General features: G+C 40.9%; 1 protein-coding gene across 4 annotated transcripts in view; it reads right to left on the bottom strand.

Annotated features, from left to right (window-relative positions):
* swt1 (SWT1 RNA endoribonuclease homolog) overlaps positions 1–19814 on the bottom strand; it is a 158464-nt gene that overhangs the window by 45802 nt on the left and 92848 nt on the right. For all 4 annotated transcript variants that reach the window (XM_041208723.1, XM_041208722.1, XM_041208725.1 and 1 more), the window contains exons 14-16: positions 16364–16515; positions 13399–13640; positions 12739–12882 (exon numbers count right to left, since the gene is read on the bottom strand). In XM_041208723.1, the coding sequence (XP_041064657.1) occupies positions 12739–12882; positions 13399–13640; positions 16364–16515 (538 nt within the window). The remainder of the gene's footprint in view (positions 1–12738; positions 12883–13398; positions 13641–16363; positions 16516–19814) is intronic.

The following is a 19814-nucleotide window of genomic DNA, read 5'->3' as shown; positions in this document are numbered from 1 at the left end:
AGAAGGTGGTGTTCAGCTGCCTCCTTGAACCGCTGCAGTCCATGTGGTGTAGGTGCATCTGCAGTGCTGTTAGGGAGGGAGTTCCAGGACTTTAACACAGCGACAGTGAAGGAATGGCGATATATTTCCAAGTCAGGATGCTGAATGGCTCAGAGGGTGGTGTTCCCATGTATCTGCTGCCCTGTCAAGCAGATGTGGGTTTGGAAGGTGCTGCCTAAGGCCCCTTGGTGAGTTTCTGCACTGCATTCTGTAGATGGTGCACACTGCTGCCACTGTTTGCCGGTGATAGAGAGAACGAATGTTTGTGGAAGCGCTGCCAATCAAGCAGGCTGCTTTGTCCTGGATGATGTCAAGCTTCTCGAATGTTGTTGGAGAAGCACTCATCCAGGCAAGTGGAGAGTATTCCATCATACTTCTGACCTATGCCTTGTAGATGGTGAACAGGCTTTGGGGAGTCAGGTGAGTTACTCACTGCAGGATTCCTAGCATCTGACCTGCTCTCATAGTCACAGTATTTATATGGCTAGTCCAGTTCAGTTTCTGGTCAATGGTAACCCACAGGATGTTGATAGTGTGGGATTCAGCGATGGTAATGCCATTAAATGTCAAGGTTAAAAATTGTCCCTTGTTGGAGATGGTCATTGCCTGGCACTTGTGTGGCACGAATGTTACTTGCCATTTGTCAGCCCAAGCCTGGATATTGTCCAAGTCTTGCTGCATTTGGACATGGACTGCTTCAGTATCTGAGGAGTCGCACATTATGCAATCATCAGCAAACATCCTCACTTCTGACTTTATGATGGAAGGGAGGTCATTGATGAAGATGGTTGGGCCGAGGACACCACCCGGGGAACTCCTGCAGTGATGTTCTGGAGTAAGATGACTGACCTCCAACAACCACTAGGGCTCCTTGATGCCACACTCAGTCAAATGCTGCCTTGATGTCAAGGGCAGTCACTCTCACCTCACCTCGGGAGTTCAACTCTTTTGCCTATGTTTGAACCAAGGGTGTAATGAGGGCAGGAGCTGAGTAGCCCTAGAGGAACCCAAAGTGAGCATCAGGGTGCAGGTTATTGCTAAGCAAGTACTGCTTGATACACTGTTGATGACCCCTTCCATCACTACTGATGATCGAGAGTAGATTGATGGGGTAGAAATTGGCTGGTTTGGATTTGTCCTGCTTTTTGTGTACAGGACATACCTGGGCAATTTTCCATAAAGCTGGGTAGATGCCAGAGTTGTAGCTGTACAGGAACAGCTTGGCTGGGGGCGCAGCAAGTTCTGGAGCACAAGTCTTCAGTACTATTGCCAGAATATTGGCAGGGCTCGTAGCCTTTGTACTATTCAGTGTCTTCAGCCATTTCTTGATATCACTTGGAGTGAATTGAATTGGCTGAAGACTGGTATCTGTGATGCTGGGGACCTCCTGGGGAGGCTGAGATGGATCATCCACTCGGCACTTCTGGCAGAAGTTTGTAGCAAATGTTTCAGCCTTATCTTTTGCACTGATGGGCTGGGCACCCCATCATTGAGGATCGGGATATTTGTGGAGCTTCCTCCTCCAGTGAGTTGTTTAATTGTTCACCACCGTTCACGAATCGACGTGGCAGGACTGCAGAGCTTAGATTTGATCCGTTGGTTGTGGGATCACTTAGTTCTGTCTATCACTTGCTGCTTATGCTGTTTGGCACACAAGTAGTCCTGTTTTATAGCTTCACCAGGTTCACCTCACTTTTAGGTATGTCTGGTGCTGTTCCTGGTATGCCCTCCTGCACTCTTCATTGAACCAGGGTTGATCCCCTAGCTTGATGATAATGGTAGAGTGGGGGATATGCCAGGTCATGAGGTTACAAATTGTTTTTGAATACAATTCTGCTACTGCTGATGGCCTACAGCGCCTCATGGATGCCCAGTGTTGAGTTGCTAGATCTGTTCGAAATCTATCCCATTAAGAACAGTGGTAGTGCCACACAACATGATGGAGGGTATCCTCAATGTGAAGGCAGGACTTTGTCTTCATAATGACTATGTGGTGGTCACTTCGGCCGATACTGTCATGGACAGATGCATCTGCGGCAGGCAGGTTGGTGAGCAGGAGGTCAAGTATGTTTTTCTCTCTTGTTGGTTCCCTCACCACCTGCCACAGACCCAGTCTAGCAGCTATGTCCTTTAGGGCTCAGCCAGCTCAGTCAATAGTGGTGCTACCAATCCACTCTTGGTGATGGACATTGAAGTCCCCCACCCAGAGTACATTCTGCGTCCTTGCCACCCTCAGTGCTTCCTCCAAGTGGTGCTCAACACAGAAGAGCACTGATTCATCAGCTGAGGGAGGGCTGCACATGGTAATTAGCAGGTTTCCTTGCCCATGTTTGACCTAATGCCATGAGTCTTCATGGGGTCCAGAGTCAAAGTTGAGGAATTCCAGGGCAACTCCCTCCCGACGGCATTCCACTGCGCCGCCACCTCTGCTAGGTTTATCCTGCCGGTGGGACAGGACATACCCAGGGATGATGACTGTGGCGTCTGGGGCAGTGTCTGTAAGGTATGTTTCCGCAAGTATGACTATGTCAGGCTGTTGCTTGACTAGCCTGTGAGACAACTCTCCCCATTTTGGCACTAGCCCCCTGGCGTTAGTAAGGAGGGTGATGCAGGGTTTACAGGGCAGAGTTTGCCACTGTTATTTCCGGTGGCTAGGTCGATGCCAGGTTGTCCATCTGGTTTTATTCCTTTTTAGAGACTTAGTAGCGATCTGATACAACTGAATGGCTTGCTAGGCCGTTTCAGAGGCTATTTTAAAAGTCAACTGCATTGCTGTGTATGTGTTTATCTCTCCACATGAGTTTTTAGCTTATTCTTTGCAAGAATATGGCAGTGATTGCAGTAACTACCTCCTTCTATTTTATTCTGTTTCAACAAGTTTGTCTAAACCTCCAAACCTAGAATGTAAAATGCCCATTTTCTGACCTTCCAAAAATAGGAAACAGTTTAAGAATCACCTAAATTCCATATTAGTGCACACTAATGATGTTACGTGTAAATGGAAACAGTTGGAGAAAGAATTAAAAACAGTAAATCAAGCAGAGCTGTGGGAAAAAAGTTAGTGTGAGTAGACTTCTCAATCATTACAGTAGGAGGAACAAAAGGGAATTATCAATATAATTTTGTTAAAGGTGAGGTGAATCCAAAAAGAAAATTAAGTTGCATTATTGGAAGCAAGGTTACACAATACTGAAATTGTAAAGTGAAAAAAATGACAACCCAGCAAAATCTATCTAATCGGAAATTACGCTACAGACTGTAAGGTGGGAGAGCTGAGATTTTCAGCTGAGATGATTAACCAAGGCTTCATCTTCTCTTTGAGGTGAACATAAAAGATTCCATTGCACTATTTGAAAATAGTAAACAGAAACATTGGACCAATCAAAAAGGTCAGACATGAGCCTACACTTGACTATTAGAAAACCTCTGCACGAGGTTTCACATAAGTGGCTGGATCAGACAAAACATTTTGACGGACGGATGATCACTAATTTGATCTTTTTGACAAGATACGCTGGTTTTCATTTTAGATTTATGGGCTTTGAATGATATTCTGTAGCATATCATCAAATAAGCCTATTTTAAATTGTTAATTTGATTACCAATTACAACATATTTCTTGTGTATTGGAATAAAATAAGACTTGCATTTATATAGTGCCGTTATAAACTCAGGAAACACTAAGGTGTTTTACAAAAAGTTAAGTACTTTTAAAGTGTAGTCACTGTTGTAATATAGGAAATGTGGCAGCCAATTCGGACACGACAAAGAGCAATGAAATAAATGACCACATCATCTGTTTTAAGTGCTAGTTCAGGAATAAGTGTTGGCCAGGACACAGTGGAGAATGCCTGTTTTTCTTTAAATTCTGCTGTGGGGTCTTTTATATTCACTTGTGAGGGCAGAAGGGGCCTCAGTTAATCATCTCAGCCCTAGCTGGCAACTCTGAGTGCTGCCCTTCTTCATTACCAAATTACATTTATTGACATGTGGTTTGGGTTACGTGCTCATGTCTCTGGAGTGGAACTTGAACCCACAACCTACTGAAAAACCAGCTTCTATATCGAGACAGTCCACATCAACCATAGCACTTCTGCCACTGAGTCAGATGGTTGCAACACTAAATCATCTCAGGGATTTATTTTTGTTTTAAGGATTCGAATCAGTTTCAAATTCAGCTACTTAGCTCACAGAACCTGTTCCAAAATTCTGAATCAGTCATAAAAAAAATTAAAATAATCCATAGACAGGCAGTGCATCAAACAGCAAGGTTCTGTGGCAGCATGGGGGGAGTTTCACAGGGTAGAGGTTGCAGGGAACAGAGAGCAGGGGGGCTGGTAGCAAGGGCAAGGGTTGGCGCTCAGCAGGCACCACCCCCTCATCCTCAATGTTGAGGTCCTCAGACAAGCACTGAGTGCCTTTGATCGAGGGGCACTCCACCCTGGAGGTGACAAGCTGGCTGCACAATTTTACCTCTTGTGCACACTGCAGGGTGACAGGCCTGCTCACCACTAAGTTAATACCAGTGGCAGCAGGATAGAGGCCCATGAGTGGGCCACAATAGGCAGCGCGGCAGGAAGTCAGCGCAGGTACAGGGGAGCACAAAGTGAAAGCTCCCTGAAGGCAGAGAGCTGCCTCAGGGAGCTGAATATTTTAAAATTAAGATATACAGGTCCCCTCATGTCACTCTGTCACATGAGCAGGAGCATGTTAAAAATGAGATTTAAAAATTTTAATTTTATTTTTAATTAACATCGGAAACCTCATCCATCCAATGGAGGAGGTTTCCTCAAAAAATCCAAAGGCCGCTTGGCCTTTATATCCACCCGCCAACCGTAAGGTTGGACAGGCAGAGAAAAATTCAGTTTAATTTATTAATTGGCTTTACAGCCCTCTTAATTGTCGGTGGGCACACTGCCGACTCCTGTGCGCACCCACCGACTGAAAAATTGTGCGGACATCAGGGCGCTCGCCCAGCATCACCTCGCGCTATTTCATGCTTGTTCATGTCGGGCGTGCACCTGCACGCTGAGCTGAAAATTCAGCCCTTAGAGACATTATGGAGGGAGGCCATTTGACCCATCAAGTCCATGGCAACTATCTATGGAGCAATCCAGTCAGTCCCATTTCCTCACTCTATCCTTGTAGCACAAGTTTCTTTCTCTCAAGTCGTCAGCCAATTTCCTTTAGCAATCATTAACCGTCTCCCCTTCCACAGCTCTCACAGGCAGCAGGTTCCAGGTCATTACCACTTTGAGTAAAAAAGTTCTTCCTCACATCCCCCTGCATCTCTTGCCCAGTTCTTACATCTGTGTCCTTTATCTTAAAACATTTCCAGTTATGTGGTTATTTTCCATTGATACTTTAGGCTTAATCCACTGATACGCATAGGATGCAAAATTTAAAAAAAAACATGAATAAATATTCAGGATTATAGTTTTACTCAAACTGATTAATCAACTTTGTACTTCTAAAAGGAATTGGGCACCATGCCTATATATGGGTATGGTAATGTAATGGTTATGATACAGAACAAGTAATCCAGAGGTTGGCACTAATTAATCAGAGCATAAATCTCAAAGGTAAATCCCACCATAGCATTTTGTGAATTAGATTTCAATCAAAAATATTTGGGGAAAAAATTCTATAAAAACTGACTTGAAGGTTTTGGATTGTTAGAAAATTCCAACTGGTTCATTCATGATCTTTAGGAGAGTAAACCTACCACTCTTGTCCAGACTAGTCTATATGAGACTCCAGTTCTACACCACTGTGGTTGATTCTTAACTGCCCTCTGAAGTGGCCTTGCAAGCCAATCAGTTGAATCACTACCTTCTCAGGACAACAAAAGATGGGCAATAAATGCAGACATTGCCAGTGATAACTATATCTCAAGAATTAATAAAAAAAATATACATGATGTATGCTGGTGATTGGTAACAATGTGGTGATTATTAACTGATCACAAAGATGGCCTAGGAAGCCTAAGTTGTACCTTCTCCTCTTCTTCTTCAGCAGTCCCTCAGGACCGAGGATTATTTTCTTCCACTCTGGGATTATGGGTCCTGCGGTGACCACAGGTGGGGCAGGTAGTGTTTGATGAGGTGGGTGAGTAGGATGCTCGGATTTTGGCACACTCCTTCTGCTGTTTGCGCTTGACCAACACCTGGGCCTGTTGGAGACATTTGAAATGGTTGGCAGCTTCGTGGTCTCGAGCAAGAGATTCCCACATATTGGTGGGGATGTTGCCTTTTATCAAGACGACTTTGAGGATGTCCTCTTGGTAACCACTTGCCAAGATGAAGCTCGGAATGGAGAGCTTATTTTGGGAGTCTTCTGGTGAGATGAGTGACTGCCCCTGACATCAAAGCAGCATTGGCTGAGTGTGGCATCAGAGAGCCCTAGCAAGACTGGAGTCAATGGGAATTAGGAAGAAAACTTTTCACTGGTTGGAACCATACCTACCACAAAGCAGATGGTTGTGTTTGTTGGGGGTCAGTCATCTCCGCTCCAGGACATCGCTGCAGGAGCTCCTCAAAGTAGTGCCCTAGGCCCAACCATCTTCAGCTGCTTCATCAATGACCTCCCTTCCATCATAAGTCAGAATCGGGGATGTTCGCTGATGATTGCACAATGTTCAGCACCATTGGCGACTCCTCAGAAACTGAAGCAATCCATGTCCAAATGCAGCAAGACCTGGGCAATAGCCAGTCTTGGGCTGACAGCTGGTAAGTAATATTCGTGCCACACTAGTTCCAGGCAATGACCACCTCCAACAAGAGAGAATCTAACCATTTCCCCTTGACATTCAATGGCATCACCATTGCTGAATCCACCACTATCAACATCCTTGATGTTACCATTGACCAGAAACTGAACTGGACTAACCATATAAATACTGTGGCTACAATAGCAGGTCAGGGGCTAGGTATCCTGTGATGAGTAGCTCATCTCCTGACTCCCCAATTCCTGTCCACCATCTACAAGGCATACGTCAGGAGTGTAATGGAATATTCTCCACTTGCCTGGATGAGCACAGCTCCAATAACTAATAACATTCGAACAAGATAAAGTAATCCACTTGATTGTCATCCCAACCATCACCTTAGAGAACATTCACCTCCTCCAGCATCAGTGCACCATAGCATGCACTGCATCAAATTGCCAAGGCTTCTTCCAAAGCAGTTCTCAAACTCTTAACCTCTACCATCTGGAAGCACAAAAGCAGCAAGGACATGGGACTACTGCCAACTTTAAGTTTCCTTTCAAGCTACAAACTGTCCAGACTTGGAAATATACTGCCGCGCCTTCATTGTTGTTTGGTCAAAACCCTGGAATTCCCTATTTAACAGTATTGTAAGAGTGCCTTCACCATACACGCTGCAACAACTTACCACCACCTTTCTTAATTGCAATTAGAGTTGAACAATAAGTGCTGAAGTTGCCAGCAACACCTGCATCCCATGAATGAATAAAAGAAGGTTGGGTATTCTAGAGGCACCCTAGCAACTGGCATCATCCAGAAGCAGATGTTGATATGACGTTTAGATCCTTAGTGGAACTTCCTGTTTAAAAATAATGTAATCATAGTATTTGAATCTCAGAAACATGTATTTTAAAACTTCAACTGATCCCCCTTCAAAATATTTCAGTTAATGAGGAAAGTGATATAATTATCCAGAAACTGTTTTATTTGGACCTCAGGAATATTATCCAGAACTTGGAGCAAGCCAGGTATCAAGTGATATAGAGTGAATTGTGGGAACAGGTGGTAATTTTGTTGCAATCCTCCTCCAAGTCACACACCATTATGCCTTTATTGCTGCACCTTCAGTATTGTTTCAAGTTCCTTGGGTTTCCAACCTAATAGCACTGTGGGAGCACTTTCACCACATGGACTGCAGCAGTTTAAGGCCACAGCTCACCACTATCAAGGGCATTAGGGATGAGAAGTAAATACTGGCCTTGTCATCAATGCCCACATCCTGGTGAATGAATAAATAAAAAAAAATTTCAACTGCTATGCCTGTGATTTTGGCAACACCACCAAAATAATTGTGCGAGTTGGGAATGCTCAGCAAGAAGCCCACACTTTGGGACTAAGGGGCAGGACTGCAAAATAAAAGCCGCTAACGATTACTTTAAAGAAACCTTACTTGCCGGGGAAAGGAAAAACTAAGTTTTTAGTTTTAGTTCTTACGTAACTTGTAGCTTCTTGCAAGATCTATCAACTAAGATTTAAAAATATGAGTCCCAGGACTTTACAAGGTGCACACTGCACTCCTTTTCTAATTCAAATTTAACATATACTATTCACAGCAGAAATTGCTACTGCTCTTCTTTCACATGCTCCCCAAGACGTTAAAACTCTTAACAAAACATGTAAATAAATTATTTAGAGAAAAAGGTTAAAGAAAATTTTGGCCTCTGAAACCAAACAACTGCTTTATGTTTTGACACCAGAAGCAGTCCAGTCAAAAGCTTTGATTATGTTAAATTCATCTTCCTCTAAAACTAATGAAGGTAACAGTTTGTGATATTGCGAGTATCTAGTTTGTGATTTATATATTTTAGAATATAACTTTTATTTTGGAGGTTAAAGTGTTAAATGCAAGATAAATGGAAAATCCTGATCTTGAAACTGTTACTAACCCAGAAGAAAATACAATTCAAATAAGCTTGGAGTTTATTACACTTAAAATGTCGGGGTCATGTTGAATTAGGTTAACCACTAGAAAGGTAAGATTATAAAATAGCAGGTGAGCATATTTAGCTAAAAAACTGGAGACATGACATTTGGACTTATTCCATTAAAAAAATATTGATGTAGCTTCACAGAATTCAGGAAAGCTTTGAAATTAAAAGGTAGTTAATTTGCATTTTTACCTGGGAATAGGCCGTGTGTCACATTGCCATGGAGACGGGTGGAAATTAGTGAAGTTCTGTGTTTTGGGTTTACCTTTGTGAATTCAGTTAGGGCATAGCCAGCAAGCAAGACTGGTTAACGTTTAGAAAAGAAGCTAAGAGACTGTTAGTTTTAGTTCTTACGTAACTTGTAGCTTCTTGCAAGTTGAGATATAAAGCCAAACCTACACTTGAAGTAGAATAAATGCTAGATCTATCGTCCATAACGCAGCTGCAACTGGGAGTTGGTTTTCAGCCTAAGACAACATTGATAAGGGGAAAAACTGAAAGATTTATTTAGCTGGAAGATAAAGGAAGTAATCTACAGGATTGCTCAGTGAAAGGCAGTTAATCTTGATGCAGTTCAACAGTATAATCAGAGGAGTTCTGGAAGTAATCAGCTTAGTTGCAGTTTGAAACCATAGCAGTGGACTATTGGGAACAAAGAGAACGTTTTCTGATGTTTTAAGCCACTGAGCAGGAATTGAAGCGAGGCCTGTGCTAGAGCTGTGGAGTCCAGAGTCATGAGGCCAGTAAAGAAATTGGAGGATCGCTTAGGCAAAACCTAATGGAAGGACCCCATGAAATATTGTATCTTGGCAAATAGCTAGAACACTAAAGAGAAATCGGGGTGAATTCCCGAAAGCTGACATACCTTTCGAGGTGGTCCCAAGAAAAGAAAATGAACTTTAAAGATTTCATAAAATAAGGGAGCGCTTGGAGGAAGTAAAAATTAGTTTATCACATAAGTCTTTATAAGCTATAGTGTTAAGCTCATAGTGCTTTGTTTAATTCTTTTTGATATACAATAAAGTGGTTAGAAACACGAAACCTTGTGGCATAGTTCTGCTGTTTAACGACTGGTTGTTCGGATTTCTTCTTTAAACATTAACAATCCTTAAAGGATCATACAAGAAGGAAAATCCAGGTCTTGTTCAAACATATCGCCACAAAAATTAATAGGTAGCAATCCATGAAGACCTTATTTTAAATATAATGGAGCATAAAGAACACTAGAATTAGGAGAAGTCGCCCATTCGGCCCCTCAGTCGTCTCTGTCATTTGATAAAATCATTGTTGATCTGATTGGGACCTCAACCTCACTTTCCTGTCTGCCCCCTATAACCTTTGACTCCTTTGTCGATCAAAAATCTATCTAACTCAGCCTTGAATATATTCAATGACGCAGCCTCCACTGCTCTCTGGGGAAGAGAATTTTACAGTCTGAGAGAACAAAATGCTCATGTCAGTCTTAAATAGGAGGCCACTAATTTTTAAACTGTGTCCCCTTGTTCCAGACTACCCACAAGGTGAGACATCCTCCCAGCATCCGCCTTAAGTCCCATCAAGATCTTATAAGCTTCAATAAGATTATTTCTCATCCTTCTGAACTCCAATGGGTATAGACCCAACTTCTCCTCATAAGATAACCCTTCATCCCAGTTATAACTTTTCTTAAAGAGACCAAACTGTACACAGTACTGCAGTCTAATTAAGGCTCTGTACAGCTGCAGCAACACTCCCCTACTTTTATACTCAATTCCCCTTGAGATAAAAGCAAACATTCCATTTGCCTTCCTAATCACTTAGTTGCACCTGCAACAAACTTTTTTTATGATTCATGTACCAGGACACCCAGATCCCTCTTGTACCATACAGTTCTGCAGCCTCTCTCCAATCAAATACTATACTGCTTTCCTATTCTTCTTGCCAAAGTGGCCGAGTTTTCATTTTGCCACTTTACACACCATCCGCCAAATTTTGCCCACTCATTTAACCTATCCAAATCCCTTTGTTGACACTATCTCCTCTTGACAAATTACTTTTCTAACTAACTTTGTGTCAGGAGCAAATTTAGTTATATGTTCAGTCCCTTCACCCAAGTCATTGATACAGATTGTAAATAGTTGAGGCCCCAATACTGATCTCTGTGGCAGTCCACTAGTAATAGTTTACCAACCCTTGCTTAGATATATGTTGCAGTTAGGCTCCATGTACAATGCTCGTATTAATGAGAGTTAGTTTCTAGCTCTGCTGAACTGGAAACCAACCCAGCACGCTAGCTCAAATAACAGTAATATTCAGGAAAGGCTGAATACCTGCACCATTTTTATTGTAGCATGACTTTGCTACGGTTCATCATGTGAACTAGTGGAACCAACTTTAACAAAACATATCTTGTTGGAATAATTCCAAAACTTAGAGGTGTCAACTACACCTTCCGATTTCATTTTCTCACTATTATAAATTGCACCATCTCCATTCCACATGTACTAGCTATAGGGCTCTATTTTCTTGTCCATCGTTTTCTCTATACCTATAAACTAGCAACTTCAACAATATGAAGTAAGGAAATATAAAAATTCAAAGCTGCTTTTAAGAGTGGCCCTGTGCAGTACTGTATTGTTTAGATGATATCTACCAGTTACTGCTCCACAACACTTCTATATAAAGCGTGCAGAGTTTATTTTCTCAGGGCTGTAAAATTCCACTCCAGAAAGGTGATACTTCTTGCTGAATTTATTCTTTCCTGTTTCCTTACTTCATTTCCTTCTTTGTAGTTGTGGCTGCCCTTCCCTGCTCCATTAACTACCTTCTCGTGTATACCAAAATAAATGATATTTATTATCTCTACTTAAAGTTTCAAGTGTTTTTTTTTTAAATGTGAATGTTGAAATGTAAACAGAAAAATGCTGGAAATGCAGCTACTTCCTTCAGCATCTGAAAACTGGGCAGGGCGGGGGGGGGGGGGGGGGGCGCAGTGTGTGTGTGTGTATGTATATATATATATATATATATATATGTATACTGGAAGATAGGTTAATGTATAGCCCAGTTAGCTCAGTTGATAGATAGTTAACAAATTTCTCCCATGATGAAACTGAGTTATTTCGATCCAAATTCTCTGGAGTTAGAAGAATGAGAGGTGGTCACATTGAAACACAAAATTATGATGGTTGTTTCCCCTACTTGGGGAATCTAGAACAAGGGGCACAGTTTCAAGAGATGATGAGACATTTCTTCTCTCAAAGGGTTGTAAATCTTTGGAATTCTCTACCTCAGAGTTGAGGATGCACCATCATTGAATAGATTTTTGGCCTCTCAGGGAATCAAAGGATATAGGGAACAGGCGGGAAAGTGGAGATGAAGCCCAAGATCAGCCATGATCATACTCAACAGTGGCAGTAGGTTCAATTATTATGGCCTTGCTCTTATTTCTTATGTTTCATGTAGAGACTTTTCTGCTCTACTACTTCTGATGAAGAATTCTTAAATAAAACATTTAACTTGTTTGTCCTCTTTCCAGATGCTGACAGACTACTGTGTATTTTAAGGATTTGCTGTTTTAAGTTTCATGTTGCAGTTTCTGGTGAACGATGAGTTAACATAGACAATTTTTTAAAAAATTGCTCAATAAACAACTAACTAACATTTCTTTCAGGACAGGCTTTTAGAATAATGGAAAATGAAAACACAGAAAAAAAGCATTACATATTTTAAAGCTTTTCTTCACTTTCTAACAAGATAACCCAGAGGTTTGTTACATTATAATACCTCAAATTACCACATGAAGTGAGTGTGCAGAGATGGATAATGTTTTGCAATTTTGTTGTTCGATTATTGGATCTTATTACTGGAAGAAAGGAAGAGTTATGTAAAATGCATTACTGGCAGTCGTCAGATAACATACTACTCTCAATAGAATCATCAAATGACACTTAGGAACAAACTGCTTTAAATTAAAAGCCTTTCCAAATGCGTTATGTATTCCTCTTGAGACAATTCGATGCTCACCTTTGAATTCCTGCCAGCAGTTCTTTTACTGCAGGCATCAACCTCTGCAAGCTCTGAAATGCTTCCTCAGGAAGTGGTAACTTGTTGTCAATTACAACAGCTAATGAGTTGTGAGGAAGGTTGAAGGTTGCAAAAATTAATGAGCTGGTGAGAAAAAAATTAAAAATTTAACCTCATGTACTGTCACATTACATCAAAAAACTAGCCTAGATTTACTTTATCAAGCACGAAGGTGTTCCTTTATTATGAATAATTTATTTACAGGATTTCTCACTTAATTTTTAAAAAACTCTCGCTATTTTAACATGAGTCAATTAGCAAATTGCAGATTCTTGGAATTCCAATTTGATAGTCTGTGTTTGTGTCACAGTAATTCAGTAGATGCCGTTAATAGTTGGTTTACATTTCACATTAGATTTCAAATATGCCCAGGAATCTCAAATTTATCTATAATATAACATAGCCTTTGTCATCTCTAATACACAAGTTAACAGTTCATCATTCAATTCTCTAGTCCAGTCAATATTTGCATATCATAACAGTGTACAAAGTAATATTACTGTTTTGAGAAACAACCAAGAGTGTGCATAAATCAAAACTGTGTTCTATTTTGACTAATATATACTTATACATTCATCAGTACACAATGGCTTTTCATACCTGTATTTGTTTATTATATTCCACACGCTTTCAAAGGTGGCCCAGATTTGTTGACTTCTGCTCACACATTGAGAGTTTTCCATCTGTGACATGGAGTATCCACTGTTACAGTTGAATGGAAACAGAGTTACATTTCTTCCTGAATCATGATTCAAAGGTGGCCCAGCTGAAATTTCCAACTTTTCAGAAGACTCTTCTGACTTCTCTGAAGATTTTGAAGTTAGTTCATTTTTGGTGCCATCCTTCATAATATGAGGGAAGAAAAACGATTCCTTACTATAAATCTCAAATATTCATGTGCTCCTTACTGCCCATTCTCTCTCAAAACTTCTTCCCATCACTGGGGAAGGTACTCACTCCTCCGCCTAGTCGTGGTTCCATGGGTATTGTGTAATTGGACAGAGATTATCTATATGATTTAAAAAGGCAACAGACACCCACATCAAAACCAGTCAGAATGACAGCCTGGCCAGGAGGCATGAGTGTGAATTTTCAGGAGGAGGCTGCAGCCCGAGCCCATGTGAACAGACCCTGGCAATTAGCAGGGGATCTGACAATGGCTGACAGGAGAGGATAGCCTGGAACCATGGAGGCCCTAGGCCTCAAAACCTAAAAACCAAAAATTAAAGTTAAAACACCGTCAAGGTCTCATCTGCCTCAGGATGACTTCCAGTATGCTTTGCCTGACAAGGGAGCCAATACCGTCTCCCCCCTCCACTCCCACAGAGTTCTCAGCTTGTAATTGCAGACTAGGCCTTGATAATATAATTGGGACCAATTTGCATATTTGAAGTAGGAACCCGCTTCCTCCCTGTGGATGCCCTGTTCTACTAAAAGCAGGTTAATGTGGGGAGTTAGCGAGAAGGAAGCAAGGTTAGAGTAGGTAAGTGACTCTCATTTTAACGGCCATCTTTCCACCCTAGCCCAGTTTCCAGGTGGTAGTGACAGTTAAAATCACAGCCAAAATAACTGTTCATAAGTGGTATCTAAAGAATAGCTTTACAGCATAAAGTAGAAAACATGAGAGCATCACTCTATATCAGTAACTGTATGTGTACCACCATCTAATACATTTAGGATATGTGACAATTTTCAATTTTCCTTTGAAGAAACCAAATAGGTTTCATTGAATCACCAAGCTAGGACAGAAAAAAATAGAATGAAGCTGGATACTCAAATAGTTCTACTGGGGAACCCAAATAAATACATGTGGCTTAAAATTGCACTGTACGATATTAGCCATGATGCTTTGGAAAGAAGAAAAGACTTGTATTTATATAGCACCTTTCATGATCTTAGGATATTTCAAAGTACTTCTAAAACGTAGTCATTGTTATAATGTAGGGAAACACAGCAGTCAAAATCGCACACAGAAAAGTCCTACAAGCAAGATAACTGAACAGACAATTTGTTCTTTAGGTGCTCAAGTTTCTGAAGTGTGGTTTGAACCTGATATCATCTGTCGACTGCACCAAGGTTGACACCTTGTGTTTGTTATTAAATCCACATTACATAATTTCAAGTACCAAAAGTAAATACTATTGTTTGCAAGAACTAGAACATTGAAAGCAAGAAATAAATTAGTTTGATTTCAGCCTTTGTCTCCCATCTTCCAAAAACTGCAACTTATTCAAAACTCTGCTTCATGTACCCTTTTGTGCAGTAAGTCTGTTTATCCATCACTCTTATCCTTGCGGACCTAGATTGGTACCTCATGCCTGAACACTTTAACTTCCCCAAGTCTATGAACCTCAATCCTTGAATACTGCCTTCATCTGACACCAGCCTCTTACACATTCCATCTTCCTTCAGCTGCTCAAGTCCTATGTGGAAATCACCCATTGAATCTCTCTCTCTCCGCCTTTAAAAAACTTACCAAAACCCACATATTTGGCTGAGCTTTTGGTCACTCCCTCCTCTTCTGACTCATCATCCATTTGTTGTACACTCATCTGTGGTGCATTGGGGCATTTTTTGAGCTAAAAAAGGTATATTAATAGGAACTCTTATTTTAATTAATAACTAGCTCATTCAAAAATCCAACTTATATGAAACTTAAAGGTTCATTACAATGGAAAGGATATTCTTTCCTAACTATTCTCGGCCGCTTGCCTTTCCATCATGATGCCCTCTTACCTTTCTCACTCTTCTCTATCCCATGCAGTTCAATGGGCTAAACTTCTCCTTTCCCATCCAGTCAATGGGCACTCTCAACTTTCCCAATACAGAGCTTTTCTTTTCACCATCTGTCCAAACAGCTGACAGAGGTGCTCTTCTCTATCACACGCCCACCCAGTTCACAAAAGCACTAAGCAAGCCCCTTCCTACCCACTTCAAAGGCAACCTTCTCCCTAACCAATTGATGGGGGCACTTTTCCCCCATTGCCCCATTCGCCACAGGTGCCAATTCCTTCATGCTCCTTTGCTTGGAGATTTAATGTTGTCTGCTCTAATTCTGATTATGCAAAACTATTAGATCAGGAATTTGCATCCAGTGTTATATTTCTGCGTAAAGCAGCAAGAAGCTGTTGGAGGTAACACTGTAAACATACAAAAAAAAGGACAGAAAAAGGCCAGCTGGTCCATCAAGCCCATCCCATTCCACATGCTGCAGTCTGCTCACACCATTAATTCCATTCCAATCCCCCACATCTATGCAACCACATGGGAGAAGCAAACAAATCAGAAAAAATCTTAAGTCAGGAATCACTGAATAGAGGATGTTGACTGTCATGGCAGGACTGCAAAGGTGTTGTTCAGAGTTAATAACTTCCCCTTTCTAATATAGCTCAGAGTCTGCCACTTGAGTTGCCCCAGTCTAAAATTTCACCAAATTTACTGCTGGTAAAAATGGACTGCTAATGATTCCCGCTATTGCTTTCATCCAGAGCAATATAAACTTTTACATACTATAACATCTATCTCATTATTACATGCGGCTATACAATTAAAAACACAAACGCACCTCAGAAACTTTACTAAGCAACTCATCCACGACTATCAAAGCGTGTGGTAGAACACCACCATAATCTGATCTTGAGCTGAAGGCTTGTAACAGTTTTTGGGACTCTTGCAGCATCCAGGTAAGAGTAAACTGATTATACTCTGGCCTCTTATCTAGATGGTTAAAAAGACATAATAAATTAAAGACAGAAAAACAAATACTTCTTCAAAGCAAATTTTAGCCCTGGGGGGGTTGACTGTAGGAAGAAGCAGAGCTGCGGATATGCATGTAACATTGTGGCAGTATATGAACTCTACAAAATGGCTCTTTCATCTACTGTGTAAGTTCATGGTAGGTTTTGGTTAGGTCACTACGGCTGTGACTATTACCCTATTTAGATGGGGTGCGGTGAAGTCCAGGTAAGATTTATGTAGAAGGTTAGCTGACATACTGTCCTATTGTTGGCAGTAAGTGGGACCAGATTGCAAAAAAAAAAGCCATTCTGTAAAACCGAAGCCATGCACAAAAGAACAATGGTGATATTAAAAATATTGGTTTATTAGCTTTTTCAGTGTTTTCTCAACATCTGGGTAACACTTGCAAAAAAGTAATTAACGAATGGCTCTAAATGCCTTGAGATTTAATTAAATTAAATAAAAATGTACATTTAAAAATTACAAAAACATTAATTGCTATATATTTCTTGATACGAACAAGGAGCAGGAGTAGGCCACTCAGCTCCTCAAGCCTGTTCCGCCAGTTAATAAGATCATGGCTGATCTCAAATCTGCATCTCACCTACCCCCCGATAACCTATCACCATCTTGCTTACCAAGAATCTATCCACATTTGCCTTAAAAATATTCAAAAACTCTGCTTCCACCTTTTAAGGAATAGAGTTCCCAAGACTCACGACCCTCAGAAAAAAAAAATTCACCTCATCTGCGTTTTAAACAGGCGACCCTTTATTTTTAAGCAGTGACCCCGATTCTAGATTCTCCCACAAGAGGAAACAGCCTCTCCACATCCACCTTGTCAAGATCCCTCAGGACCTTATATGTTTCAATCAAGTTGCCTCTTACTCGTCTAAACTGCAGCAGATACAAGCCTAGGCTGTCCAACCTTCCCTCATAAGACAACCCGTCCATTCAAGGTCTGGTAAACTTCTCTGAACTGCTTTCAACGCACTTACATCCTTTCTTAAATATGACGACTAATACTGTACACAGTACTCCAGACTTGACCTCACTAGTGCTCTGTATAACTGAAGCATAACCTCCCTACTTTTGTATTCAATTCCCCTCGTAATAAATGATAACATTCTATTAGCTTTCCTAATTACTTGCTGTACCTACATGCTAGCCTTTTGCAATTCATGCACTAAGACACCCAGATCCCTCTGCATTTCAGATGACACTTACATAAATTCCTATGAATCAAATGCAAACCAAATTGGACAGGAACACAGCTTTAAGTATTTCCTGCGTGTGGCTTTAACTTCTTGGATGCCATTGTAAACAGACTAAAATTGAATATTAACAATATGCGGCAACCAGATGTTCAATTATACTTTGTAAAATTTTCTGATTTGTATTTGAATGAGTTTTGTTTATATGTAGAATTCCAAAACAATTGTTTACATGTAATATTTTGTGAAATAGTTCAAGGAAACGTTCAAGGAAATGTTAGCTGCTGTTCAGAACCTGAGCACATCACATTTTCACTTTTTTCTCCTTTTTTTTCACTTTATTACTCTTTCGTCCTTCTAGACTCCTCTCTTGTACTGTCATGCCTTCTTTCACTTTTCCTCAGCCAGGTACTCTACCCTCTCAAACTCCTACCCCAAGCCAACATTGCTCCTCAACCTTCCTGCTCTCTTGCCACTATCCAGATTTGAGACCCTCTTAGATAAGCCTACAGCTTCACTATGTGTATCTCATGGCATCTTCAGGAGGGCTCATTGATTCATGCTGGCTCATTACATCAGCAACCCCAATTGCCCCATTCCACTCTCTCAATGGAAGAACCGCCTGGCATGCTTGCTGAGAGCTAATCTGTCCTATCTCATTCTCATCAAACTCATCATTCCCATTGCTGACCCTTTGGACTCAGCCAGTGGATCAGCTCTCACTATCCCTCTGCACATCTCCCTCCATAATATCCGCTAACTTGTGAACGAGACCCTTGCTTTCTATTCGTCTTTTAGTCACTCTTTGCCGTTCTTTATATTTTGTCCAATCTTCTGACCTGTCCCTCATCATTGAGGAAGTATGCATTTTTTCTTTCAATTTGACACTATCTTTAGCTTCTTTAGTTAGCCATGGATGGTGTGCACTTCCCTTTGTCTTTCTTTCTCACTGGAAAGTATATTTTGAGTATTTTGAAATATCTCCTTAAATGTCTGCCACTGTATCTTTTACTGACCTATCACTTAACCTAACTTCCCAAATCACTCAGTCCTTGCCAGATATTCAAATGCACAACTCTTACACTAAGGAGTCATTGGGTGGTATTAGTAAGAGAGGAAATCCTGGCCAATATCCCCAAACTCCAACATAACCCTTCTACATTAAGGCCATTGTAGCAGCTGTAATAGAGCCCTGGCTAAGATCAGCTGACTGCACAGGTTGAGAATAGATGCTAGGAGCTCCTCGGCAGTAAGGGTCTGTCATACACTGACCAATCACTTCTCTTTATGTTGAGGGGGTAGGCCATAGCACAAGAAAGTAACAAAGCTGAAAAGAGGAGAGAGAAAGTATTGGTGAGGATGGCAGAAGTTTGGATTAGGGAGCCCTATCAGTTTAAAGAGGGAGTTAACAATTAGACTGGAACAAAATTTGATTCATTCACAAAGTTACTGGAGTGGGCTGTTCACTCCAATGTTTCCCCAATAGAGTTAACCCTGGGTTGCCCAATTAGCAGCAGTTAGCACATGGAGACACTCCTGCTTACCTGTTTAGCTGTAACAAAGAACTGGCAAGCAGCTCGAGTCTGCTGTGATTCTACCATTTTGTCATTTTGGACAGACTGAGGGTGAGCTCTTCATAAAAACAAAAACTTTGCTTTGAAGATCTCCCTTTTCACTCCTCACAGGCCTTTATCTGTTTGGTAACTTTTAACAGAGTATTGAACAGATTCGTTTATCATGAGGAACAACCTCATGGACTAAATGAAGCAGCAGATTCTAGCCCATAAAACAGAATAGTTAAAAACAATTATATGCAGTGTTACACCACTGTAAAATAATCTGTCACTGTCACAATGCGTGCCAGCTTATGTGCTGATGTATTCTGTCTTTATAATACAGGTGCATTATATGGGACATCCACAATTGTTTGCACCAGTTTAAAAAAGAACAGATTAAAATTACAATATAAATGAGAGTGATCTCTTGGTAACACAGTCTGTTATGCAATATATAAAGTACTGCTATGCCATTGTAAAATATTGCTATTGTGAATGTTGTGTAATA

The sequence above is a fragment of the Carcharodon carcharias genome, chromosome 16 (genome assembly GCF_017639515.1).
Source record: "Carcharodon carcharias isolate sCarCar2 chromosome 16, sCarCar2.pri, whole genome shotgun sequence".
In the NCBI taxonomy this organism is placed as follows: Eukaryota; Metazoa; Chordata; class Chondrichthyes; order Lamniformes; family Lamnidae; genus Carcharodon; species Carcharodon carcharias.
The sequence above is the reverse complement of the archived record's forward strand: the minus strand, read 5'-3'. Positions and strand labels throughout refer to the sequence as shown.